Below are 12,967 nucleotides of genomic sequence, written 5' to 3'. Positions count from 1 at the left end.
GAAGATTTAGAATATAGTTATAATACCTGCTTTAATGATCTTGTCTAATTTTATCATTTTTGTCATTTCTGAGTTTTAACCCATTTTTCTCACCGCAAAATATGAGTATATTTCCTACTTTTTTTGCATGTCTAGTATACAAATTATGCCTAGCATGGGAATCATTTTAAGATTCTATAGGTATCTTAAAGAAAATAATAATGTTCAACAGTTTTTAGGGAAAATGAGCTGTTCTTGGTTATTCTACTGGTTTCTCATAGAACTTTAACAGAGGACAGGAGTCAAAAAAGACTGAGGATAAAGATGTAGAAAGATTGAGATGAGAAGGAACGAGGTGAAGGAAGTCTGATAGGATGGTGTTTCCCTTTTCAGGAAGGTATGAGGCAAGGCTGGTACGTATGAGAAAGTTAGGCAGAAAAGGAAGGGCTTGAAGAGTATGAAGTACATTCAGGGCTACAGCTGGGAAATAAGGACTCAACCAAAAATTAGTAATTAGATTGTTTTAACAGTTGGTCCTAGCTGAGGTTAGGGCATAGGGCCTGGGAAGACTGGGTTATGGTATTGCCTAGGCAGGACTCCCCATGGCATTCAGTAGATCCCTAAGTTTACTACAATTTTCCAAACATCTCCTTGCTGAAAGGCCTCCCCTTCTGCTCTGTCTCACAACACAGCCCTTACTATCTTTCAGTCAGTCATTCTTCAACTCTGTCTGGTACTCTTGTCTGTCAGATGGCAGCTCTTGGTGATTACACATAATTTTTCAGTCCTACACTCTGGGACTCTTGATACTATGTAAGAATGTTAGAACTCCTAAATTCACTTTCTTACTTTCTTCTTTGAACTTTCAGTGTAGATCATTTGCCTGTTTCTTTTACCTTCCGTTTACCTTTCCTTTCCTTGCTGTATTCTCCTTTCCTTTTTTGAGTCTCTGTTTAAAGGAGTAGAATAAATTTCACTCTGACTTGCCAGTCTTTTTTTTGTAAATTGTCCTATTTAGTTTCTTCTTGTATGTCTATGGAAATAGTTATTTTTTCCCCAAAGATTTACTCTCCCTTTTTCCTATATGACTTCCCAGCTTGACTACATTTCCCTTGTAGCTAAATAGGCAATATAATTAAATTTTTGCCCATAGACTGTGAGCAGACGTTATGTGTGCAAATATGCCTCACTTGCTTGAAATAAATTGCTTTCCTAAGGCTTCCTGTCATTTTTCTTCCTAAAAGCTGAACTATGGAGATTGTGGAATCTTTCGTGAAGTTGAAGACAATAATGGCCTAGGAAATCAAGAATAATTGACTTGGAAGGAACTGGATTCCTTAATGAGATGGGGCAAGTTTACCCCATCAGTCTGGAAACTACCCCACCACTCATACACATTTCAGATTATTGAGAAAAAAGAAAATATTAAGCCACCATATATTTGGGTTTCTTTATTATAGCAGTTAATTATAAGAGTTGAGTCTTTAATTTAACTAAATTTAACACATTTAATTTAACTTTAACATATTTATTCATGAATGGTGGCATATCATTAACATACATAATATCCCAGGAAGGAAATTTTTGTTTATGTATCTTTTATTTTGTTGGAAAAAGTATAACCTTATTGGGTGTAGTGCTGTCAGGGCACAATCTTGTGCCCTGTTTAATTGTTTCCATATTGTGTAATTGTTTCCATATTAATAATAATAAATTAAATAAAATAACCAAATTAATAATCCATAAAAACAACAAAAATGGAGTCCTGAAAAATCCTGAGGGTAGATATTATTATTCGCATTCCATAGATTAAAAGATTGAATTCAGAGAGATTAGAAGACGTACATAAATTCAGGGTACCTGGGTGGCTCAGTTTGTTGAGCATGTCTGCCTTTGGATCATGAGGTCATGATCTCAGGGTCCTGGAATTAAACCCCCTCATTGGGCTCCCTGCTTAGCAGGGAGTTTGCTTCTTCCTCTCCCTCTGCACCGCGTCCCCACTTGTGCATGCACACGTGCTAGCATGGTCTTTCTTTCTCTTAAATAAATAAATAAATAAATAAATCTTTTTAAAAAAGACTTACATTAATTTACACAACTACTCAAGTAACAGGTCTCAAAGCCATTTGCGAACTATTTACTTTAGTGTTTATTCTAAGTACTTCACACTGCTTAGTAAAATTAGAAGTGATTGAAGTACCTTAAATGCAAGCTGGTGCAACACTCTGGTAAACAGCATGGAGGTTCCTCAAAAAGTTGAAAATAGAGCTACCCTACAACCCAGCAATTTCACTACTGGGTATTTACCCTAAAGATACAAATGTAGTGATCCGAAGGGGCACATGCACCCGAATGTTTATAGCAGCAATGTCCACAATAGCCAAACTATGGAAAGAACCTAGATGTCCATCAACAGATGAATGGACAAAGAAGATCTGGTATATGTATACAATGGAATACTATACAGCCATCAAAAGAAATGAAATCTTGCCATTGGCGGTGATGTGGATGGAATTAGAGGGTATTATGCTGAGCAAAATAAGTCAATGAGAGAAAGACAATTATCATATGATCTCCCTGATGAGAGAAAGACAATTATGATATGATCTCCCTGATATGAGGAAGTTGAGAGGCAACGTTGGGGGCTTGGGGCTAGGAAAGGAATAAATGAAACAAGATGGGATCAGGAGGGAGACAAACCATAAGAGACTCTTAATCTCACAAAAAAACTGAGGGTCCTGGGGGTAGGGGGCTAGGTGGGGTTATGGACATTGGGGAATGTATGTGCTATAGTGAGTGCTGTGAAGTGGAATCCTGGCAATTCATATACCTGCACCTCTGGAACTAATAATACATTATATGTTAATTTAAAAATTAAAAATAAATAAATAAATAATAAAAAGGGATTACTTAAAAGAAAAATAACAAACCCATTTAAGTCTCCACCCAAACTAATCTGTCACTTAATCAACAACTATGCATTGTCAGCGATATTCAGGACCTTTTCTTAGGGAAGAAGGTAATAGTCCTTTCTAGCCTGTTCTCTGCTCATGCAGAAGAACATGTATATATAAACAGGTGCCACACTGGGGAAAGAGGAAGTACAATATGACCAAGCCCTTTTTATGTTTTAGATACTGCAATAATGAGGTAAGTCTTATTATTATAATTGTAAGTCCTGGAGAGGTTAAGAGACTTGCGCCAAGTCACACAACCAGTAGCTTTCAGGCTTGGGATTTGACCCTAGGTCTGTGAAGACTCCAAAAACTCATTTTATTATCACTAAAGCTTGTGGGGGATTTCCTAGATGTGACTGAAGTTTACCAGAGGGTAATTATTTTCCTCCAGGAAGTCAAAGAAGCCTTGGTAGAGTTGTTAGAGTTAGATCTGGTTGGGATATAGGGAGAGAAAATATGAAGACAGGGAAAGGGAAGATAGCTTGGTAAGGGAGCCAAGATGTGAGTGAAAGATGGTGAGTGGGCCAGCGCTGTTGGTAGGGAAGATTTATGCTGGCAAACATGGGGACATTTGCTTCATGGCTCTAGACTTCCATGAAGGGAGTCTAGAAATGACAGCTGCCTTCTTGATACCCTTCCCTTCCCCAGCCCAGTCCATATCTGTGAGGTCATTATTCTGGGCACCTGAACCTGGGTTTGGACTGCCCAGGTTCCGTGAACTAGGACAAAGTTTTGGTCCTGCTCTCTGTCTAAACTCACACCCTTTTATATACATTTGGATCAGAAATCTGAACTGGCCTTTGTCTGAACACCAGTGACAGCCAGGCACCCAGCAAGATGGTACTTAATTGCTCCTTCAGGGTCCACTTAGAATAATAGCTGAGAAAAGGTGTCCCCAGGTGTCTCCCATTGGCAGTGACAAACTTTGCTGAAGATGAGTCACAAGTTCTTGGCAGAATTAGCTTAAATAGGGGAAGAAAGCTTTTTATCTAGACTGATCTTGTCCTAGATTGCATACTGCTTCGGTGTCACCATGTTTCCAACCTCAGTAATGACTGATGGCGAAAGGATGGCTATACATAAAATCCATTAGCTCCACAAAGGTGAAGAATTTTTTCAAGGTAATTAAGAGTATTGTGAAGATGGCTCATTCTGTTGGGTGATATAAATGGATGAGAAACATTCTGCTCATAGTTCTCAGTATGCTTAATTTTTATCATTAACTATTTATAAGACCTGATATTTTTCATTTAGCTGACCTACAACCATTAACATTTATAGATTTATCACTCTGTATTATTACCGTTTTTTTTTTTTGCCTAAAAACATTTTTTAAATTTCTTTTCAGCGTAACAATATTCATTGTTTTTGCACCACACCCAGTGCTGCATGCAATCCGTGCCCTCTCTAATACCCACCACCTGGTTCCCCCAACCTCCCCCGCCCTTCAAAACCCTCAGATTGTTTTTCAGAATCCATAGTCTCTCATGGTTCACTCCCCTTCCAATTTGCCTCAACTCCCTTCTCCTCTCCATCTCCCCTTGTCCTCCATGCTATTTGTTATGCTCCACAAATAAGTGAAACCATATGATAATTGACTGTTTGATCACTAAATAAATAGACTAACTAAGATGCAAAGACTGCCTGAGAGTTAGGGTTTGCATTCATACCTCAATCATAATAGTAACCATATAAATTCTTTGTTGATTTCTCTTTTTCTTGACTTTTTTTGCACATTCAATAAAGTGAGATTTAGTGGGACAATCAGCAAATTACGGGGCAAAGAATTCTAGGCTGGAATCCCAAAGTCCTGGGACTAGACACTAGCTTTTTCACTAATAGTCTGTGTGATTAGGGTAAATCACTTGGATGCCTCTGTGATTTTTTAAATCACTTGGATGCCTCTGTGATTTTACAAAAAATGGGTTGGACTGGGTTGTCTTCAAAGCATCTTTCAGATTTAAGCCCAAACATCTGATATTTTGGCATTTTCTGATTTTTATTTTTCTGTTCTTAAAATATTTTTGTAATAGGAGTATTCATATGTAATAGATGAACATTGGATTTATTATATGGTGTCTGAAAATTCTCAAACTTCTTTAGAGATAAAATTAATAGAAGTAATCAACTTCCCCATTATTAATTGAATACCTTACAATAGCAACAATTCTTCACTTTTGGAATTATGAACAATAAATTGGAACTAACACAAAATTTCACTAAAAATCGTCTTTCACAAAAATCCAACCTATTTTTATGAAAAATGAAGTGAAGTGAACATTTTAATTTCAGGGATTTGAGGACACTTTGTGCTGTTTCTTTAAAGTAATCAAGTCATCCAAGATGCATTTTTATTTTTTTTTTGAAACATTTTTTTTGAAGCTGGAGGGTCTGGTAAGCATGGAAAATTATCACTGTTTAACTGTCCTATCACCCTACATGTGGAGAGTCATGAAGTCTGCATGTAGTACATGCTTAAACTTGGCAATTGGTACGTGAAATCTTCTCCTTTTCCTTCACATCTTTGGTAATAATTCTGTAATGCTTGATGAGGATAAAAGCCAATGCCCTATGGACCTCAAGAGAGAAAGGTTTTTTGTTATTTTCAGAAGAGGAAGTGACTGGCTGAAGTCCAACAGAGATTTTATGGCCATTCTCACAGAAAGAATCTTGGCTTCCAAATTCTTTGATCTTCCTGTTGACCAATTGGATGAGGAGACTGTCCACCTGCCGTGGAAATTATAGTGAGAGGGTAATTATCTGGGGTAATTTGTTCCCTGAATGTGAATCAGTTTGTTGACACTTCCTTGTGCTGAGCACCTGTTCAAAACTTCCATTTAGGTTTCAGTTATTTATTTTTCTGTCCTCACTCTGGAGTTAAGAGAAAGGTTGGATATAAGGTTTCCTTCCCAATAGGTTCTTTTGGTACTCCAGTCAGGCTGTGTGATCGACCCACACACTGCTGCTCAGTGTTTGGTGATGGAGGTGTCTGTCTCCTCTTAGGTGTGCCTACAGCCTTAAGAATGTCTGGCTTATAATCTGTGTGGCAGAGTGGTCTGTGAGGGATGACTGGGGGATGTCAGGTGGTTAGAATCCTAGGGAGGCAATCAGTGGTAAGCAGAGAAACCTTACAGGGGGACATCCATGGGGCAAATCCAACACTGTCCCTTTTCAGCCTGCTTCAGCTTTTCAGTCTCACAGTGGTCCCTGGAGTTAAACAGGAATCACCCACCAGACTATGTTGAGGAGCCAGTAAAGTTCCAGGAGAGAAAATAAAATCTCCAGATCTCCAACCTGACTGTACAAAAATAACATTCACTACTTTTGTCCCAAATAAATATGAAATAAGTTAAAACATATTGCATTTGTTATCTCCGGCAATGTGATGGGGTTGACCTGATACCTTGCTGCTGGGAAGACGCAGATGGAGTTCTGTCATTTGCATCAGCTTTGACCAGAATTTGTACTAAAACAGCCTATTGCTCTGAGTCAGAGAAATTTTATGCTCTTCTATTCAAAGAATAATTTTCACCTTACAAAGTGATGACATGACTCGATCATAGGTATTTAGTCATCTTGTATAAACCTTTTAACACTTCAGTGGCAAATATATTTATTGAAGTTTGACAAAAAAAAAAACCAAACAGAATTCTTAATTGAAAATGAGCATCTTCCTTAAATGAACCCTTTTAATGAATAGAGAGTTGAAAAGAAGGGAAAAGCAAATGTGGTACCATGCTGATTTCATCTTAAACAGAATATGCACTGTGCTGAGAATAGAAATCACTCTGCTTTTATTACTACTGGACTGTTTCTTACTATTATTTCAACAAACATATCTGGAGAACAAGAAGTGGTGCTCGGAGACGCATGAGGAAAATGCCTCAGTCTTAGAGGACCATCCTGTGAAGTGATGTGCAATGGGTTCTAGGATAGAAGTCAGTACAGAATCCTGAGGGGTCACAAAGGAGAGAGATTTATCTTTATCTCTAGGGAAGGGATGTTAGAAAAGGTGAGAGATGATGATAGACCTGGTTCATGAGGAAGAGAGCATTTCTGGCTGAGGGAGCTGCAAGAACAAAGCCACAAAATCTGGCCAGACTGGGGGGTCCTGGGTGTGCTGGAGCTTGGGCTCTGAGGAGTGAGATGAGAGGGAAGATAATGTCTGGAGAGGAGGTGGATCCAAGATACCAGCTGGGGGCATTTGTTTTATCAGCCCTGACTTTTAGAAAGGTTATTAAATGGAAAAATCAGAAAATACAGAGAAGCAAAGGCAAAGAAATGAAATCAAGTACAATTTATCCCCACTATTCAAATTCTGTACTGCCATTCACCTGTTGTTTTTTGCTCCAGGTGTATATACAAACATAAGATTTTTTTCTTAAACTCAAAATGAGATCCATTTGTATACACTACTTTTAAGTTTTCTTTATTTTTACTTTTGAAATTTTTTCTTTCTATTTTTATAAGCATCAGTAAAACCCTTCTAAAGCATCATTTTGATAGGTATAGAGCATTACACTATATTAATACATCATAATATACTGACCTTTAAAAGTATAGTTGCTTTTGCATTTTCAGTATTATAAATATTTTCAGTATTATATTATAAATATAAATATATAAAAATATATACTATAAAGATAAATATATATAAATATAAATATATTATAAATATTTTCAGTATTATAAATAATGCTGTGATGACACCTTGAAGATGCTCTTAATTATTTCCTTAGGCTAAATTCCTAGAAGTGGAGGTTCTGGCTCATATTGAGTATGAATTTTAAAAGGCCTGCCTCTTGGCACCCATGCTATTGTTCATCAAAACCAGTTTTTTCAAACTTTGCCAAATCATGGTTCATAAAGTTTGGGTTGTTGATTTAACTTGCATTTTTTTTTTTTTGAGGTTGAATGATGCTTTATGAGTTTAATTGGCCACTTATACTTACTTTTTATGTGCTAAATGTTCATGCCCTTTGCCTAATGTCCTATTGGCATGTTTATCTTCCTTAATAAATCCAAGTACATCAGTATAATATTGCTCATGGCATGATGTCAATTTTGAATGAAGCAATAGCAGCCTAGTTTAGAATACCTCTCATTTCTCTCTCTAGCCTGGAAATCACATGAAGCTGTGGGTAGAGATTCACCTGATAGTCCTGGAAACCCCTCTCAGCCCAAGAACCATGAATAACCAGACACTAGTAACAGAATTTATCCTGCAGGGCTTTTCAGAGCACCCAGAATACCATGTGCTCTTATTCAGCTGTTTCCTCTCCCTCTACTCTGTGGCTCTCATAGGTAATATTCTCATCATTTTGGCCATCACCTTCAACCCTGGGCTTCATACCCCCATGTACTTTTTTCTCTTCAACTTGGCTACTATGGATATTATCTGCACCTCTTCCATCATGCCCAAAGCCCTGGAGGGTCTGCTGTCAAAGGACAGCTCCATCTCTTACGGGGGCTGCATGGCCCAGCTCTATTTCCTCACATGGTCTGCATCCTCTGAGCTGCTGCTCCTCACGGTCATGGCCTATGACCGGTACGCAGCCATCTGCCATCCTCTGCATTATAGCACCACAATGAGCAAGGCATTCTGCTGCAAGCTGGCTATAGGTGTATGGGTGCTCTGTGCCTTCAACACAGCCATCCATACGGGGCTGATGCTACGGTTAAATTTCTGTGGCCCCAATGTCATTACCCATTTTTTCTGTGAGGTCCCTCCTCTGCTGCTTCTCTCCTGTAGCTCCACCTATGTGAACAGCATCATGATTGTCCTGGCTGATGCATTTTATGGCATATTGAACTTCCTGATGACCATCGTGTCATACGGCTTTATCATCTCTAGCATCCTCAAGATGCGGACTGCAGAGGGGAAGAAGAAAGCCTTTTCCACCTGCTCCTCCCACCTCATTGTGGTGTGCATGTATTATACTGCTGTCTTCTATGCCTACATAAGCCCAGTCTCCAGCTATAGTGCAGAGAAGAGCAAGTTGGCTGGTGTACTGTATACTATGGTGAGCCCTACACTCAACCCCCTCATCTATACTTTGAGAAACAAGGAGGTCAAGGCAGCCCTCAGGAAGCTTTTTGCCTTCTCCAGAAATTAATTGCTGTCTTCTGAAGCTTTTGTTGGAGACTACATGTTGAAGTCCACAGTGGTTTCAGCGACTCTCCAGTGAATAAGGTTTTGGAAACTACCACTAATGACTCAGTGTGGTTACTAATAGATTCTCTAATGACTTGAAGAGCCATTATTGTTATTCATCTTGCTTTCTTGTAATCTTGTAATTTTTATATTTTCTACATTTTGTAATGATTAAAAAAACATTTAAATGATCATTGAGTGATTAAAAACACATTAGTCATTTGATAAAACAAAGCTCATTTGATCTGTATACTCAGAAAATTGAGTTTAAGTGGCGCCTGGGTGGCTCAGTGTTAAGCGTCTGTGTTTGGCTCAGGTCATGATCCCAGGGTCCTGGGATTGATCCCCACATCGGGCTCCCTGATTGACAGGAAGCCTGCTTCTCCCTCTCTACTCCCCCCTGCTTGAATTCTCTCTCTGATGTCTCTCTCTGTCAAATAAATAAATAAAATATTTTTTCTAATTTTAATAATTTTAAATTAACATATAATGTATTATTAGCCTCAGGGGTATAGGTCTGTGAATGGCCAGGTTTACAAACTTCACCATAGTACATACCTTCCCCAATGTCCTTAACCCCACCACCCTGTCCCTACCCACCTCCCCCAAGCAACCCTCAGTTTGTTTTGTGAGATTGTCTCTTGTGGTTTGTCTTCTTCCCGATCCCATCTTGTTTCTTTTATTCTTTTCTTACCCACCAAACCCCCCACATTGCCTCTCAACTTCCTCATATCAGGGAGATAATATAATAAAATCTTTAAAAAAATCAATTTAAGAATATAGCAGTATCCATGATGGTGACTATAAAAAGAAAAGACATAAAGAGTGTTGCATTCCAAGGTGTGGTGTGGATGTACAAAGATGAATGCAATGTAGAAGGAGCCCTGCATTGGTTGGGGAGAAGATCTGGATTCGTATTCAGACTCTTTCAGAGCACTCAACTCACTTCAGCTGTAGTTTCCTTCTAAGTGTAATGAGGAAAATAAATAACCCAGAGGTGCTGTCAAGACCAAACAAGAGAACTGAAGACAATGCTGTCAAGTGCTGTCTAAGTATAAGATTTTATTGTGGTGGGTTATTGCTGAGGGCAGGAGCAGCCCAGGAGGTCTGGATGTCACAGCCCCTCACCCCTGCCTGCCTCAGGGTGATGTTTGTGGTGGCTAGCTGGAAAGGGTAGGTGGGGGTTAAGATGATCCAACCACACAGGAAGAGACTGCAGGGATGACAGTGGATTCAGCTAAGACTCAGTGAGAAGCAGCATTGAGAAGGGTAAATGAAAAAAGCCATTCTGGTGGTATCTGATGTAGAGTGGATCTTGTTTATCTTAGGGAGCCTCAGGTCATGAGTGAGACCAGCTCTTCTCAGGAAAGGCCAGATGAAGCTCCTCATAGATCATCCACATTTCCTTAGTGGATTCTCTCCCAGCTTCCTAAAGCCTTTCATATTTCAGGCCCCAAATTTTCCCCAAATTTTCAAATGCAAACAGTCCATTTTAGTTTTCAGACTACTTTCTTCCCTGTTCAGTGGAGCCCTGTGTCAGGTTCTGTCCCTCTCAGCCCTATGTGAGTAACTGGTCCTTCTCTCTGTGAACTCTACGTCCAGGTCAGCACCCCTCCCTGCCAGAGTACTGTCTCGCTTGGAGTTTATCTTCTCTAGATCATCCTTTCTCTAGAACATCTCTAGATGCCTTCCTGTCCTACCTGACAATTTTTTTGGTGGCTCCTTTTTACAGCAGCAAATTTGCTTTTCTTAGCTGATACAGAGATGTAGCTCTTGCTTCTCAGATGTTATCTCTTAAAATTAGTCCTTGTGATTTCGTGTAGACAAACTCATGATGCCACAGGTATCCAGCAGGCAGCATTTTCTATGATCGGCTGATATAACTTCACATTATCAGTTCTTTGGTGAGCCACAGAAGGGGAACTGTTAGAACTTCTGATTTACCCATTTCTCTGCTTTTTGTATTTGATAGTGTCTATCAGTCAAGGGAGGCTCATCCTTTCTTCAGATGTTTCTCCAACCACAAGCCCTTACCCCTTTAGCCTCCCTGACTCAAGCAGATCTTCTGTAAGTGTTACACCAGATTATTTCACCAGCACCCAAAGCCATATTTTGATAAAGGGTCTGTATGATGGAGGTAAGATACGGGCTGTGATCCATCCAGCTCTCCCTCCATGGAGGCTGCTTTATTTATTTATTTTTAAAGATTTTACTTATTCATTTTTCAGAGAGCGAGATCACAAACAGGCAGAGCAGCAGGCAGAGAGAGGAGGGGGGGAAGCAGGCTCCCTGCTCAGCAGAGAGCCTGATGCAGGGCTTGATCCCAGGACCTTGAGATCATGACCTGAGCTGAAGGCAGAGGTTTAACCCTCTGAGTCACTCAGGTACCCCTGGAGGCTGCTTTATGAACTGAAGTCTTAGCCACATTCCTGTCCTTTGGCTCCAGACAATGAGGTATTTCTAGTCTTGTATTTTATATTGGCTTTCCTTTTTCTTCAGTTTAGGATTGACCTTTGGGTACCACTATACCAGAGTTTGTCAACTTTGAACTTGTTGATCATGGCAGGTGCCATCCTGTACATCATAGTAAATTTAGCGGCATCCTTGGACTCTACCAACTAGATATCAGTAGAACCACTCCAGACAAGAATGTCTCTAGACATTGCCAGATCTCCTTGGAGGTGAGGAGAGAGCAAAATCATCTCTGGGTGAGAACCACTGAGCTCCAACCAACCAGTCTCTCTCACTTTTGGGATTTGTAGTCACTGGTGTGCCACTTCCACCACTGACTACTGCCTCTAGCCAAGGTAGCTTCTGTGTGTCAGGTCTGAGACTAAGTACTGCCATAATTTATCTTTGGTTTTCCAGGAACACTGTAAGAGGTTAGGTGATACACCCAAGTTCTACAACGAGTGGGAGGTGGAGATAGGATTTCAGCTACAGCTCCATGAATCTAGAGCAGATGCTCTTATTCACCAAAGTGTATTAGAACCTGTCATGGACTCCACCTTCTGCCACTGTCCATGGTTGGGACAAGGGACTTTGTTAACAAGCAGCAAACCTGCGGCAACTCCTGTCTGACCAGTGGGTTTGGAAGAGCAATCTTTTTGAAAGTGTTTTGAAATGGAGCAACTGGTCTCAGCAGCGGACACAGATTTAGATCCTAATAACTTTTTTTTCAGGCATACTGAATTGGTGTGGTGATGTCTATCACTTAACAGAGATGAGAGACCTGAGCCGTTTCCCCAGATGTGATTTCTCAGGGGCCCGTTTGGCAGGGGCAGGCATTTATTCTGGAGAAAGGGATGCGTAAGATTACAGAAGCCCTGTCCCATTTAATTTCCCATTGCATGGAACAGATTCTTATGTAATCTTTTTAAATTTAATCTAAGATCCTCCTTTCTCTTAGGAGTTTGGAGGGGTTGCTTTCAACAAAGACAAGCAAAAGGTTATTTGGCCCACCTCATCTGGGAGCTACAGAGGCCAGAGGCAGGGCTAGTCCTTAGTTTTCCACCACCCATTGGAGTGAGCCCAGTAGCCTCCTTAGATCATCATCTAGGCACCATATTTTGGTCATACTATGTTGACAGCTCAGCTAGAGAGTACACCTGGCATTCTCCTAGAGAAACATGAGATGAAGAGAGGATCTGGGTTTTTGAAGAGAGTGCTTCTTTACATTGGATTCATGTCAGATTTGAGGACCAAGTCATGATTAGTTCTTGCTTTGTCTTCTTTTGGGGGGCGGATAAAGCAAACCTCAGGACTTCAGTGGGCTGGGATTTCCCAAACATGTACGTCTGAATCTATTGGTAGTGTGATGCTGAGTTGATCTACTGTCATGTGCTCCCACATGTTGCCTTTTCCACCTTCAACACTT

General features: G+C 40.0%; 1 protein-coding gene across 1 annotated transcript; it reads left to right on the top strand.

Moving 5' to 3' along the window:
- Positions 1-8,065: 8,065 nt before the first annotated feature.
- On the top strand, positions 8,066-9,052 carry LOC101685252 (olfactory receptor 13A1). Its single transcript, XM_004765882.3, has one exon. The coding sequence runs from the start codon at positions 8,066-8,068 to the stop codon at positions 9,050-9,052; it is 987 nt and encodes a 328-aa protein (XP_004765939.1).
- Positions 9,053-12,967: the final 3,915 nt, after the last annotated feature.

Source organism: Mustela putorius, unplaced genomic scaffold (genome assembly GCF_011764305.1).
Source record: "Mustela putorius furo isolate JIRA1106 unplaced genomic scaffold, ASM1176430v1.1 tig00003909_pilon_pilon_pilon, whole genome shotgun sequence".
NCBI classification, from domain to species: Eukaryota; Metazoa; Chordata; class Mammalia; order Carnivora; family Mustelidae; genus Mustela; species Mustela putorius.
The sequence above is the reverse complement of the archived record's forward strand: the minus strand, read 5'-3'. Positions and strand labels throughout refer to the sequence as shown.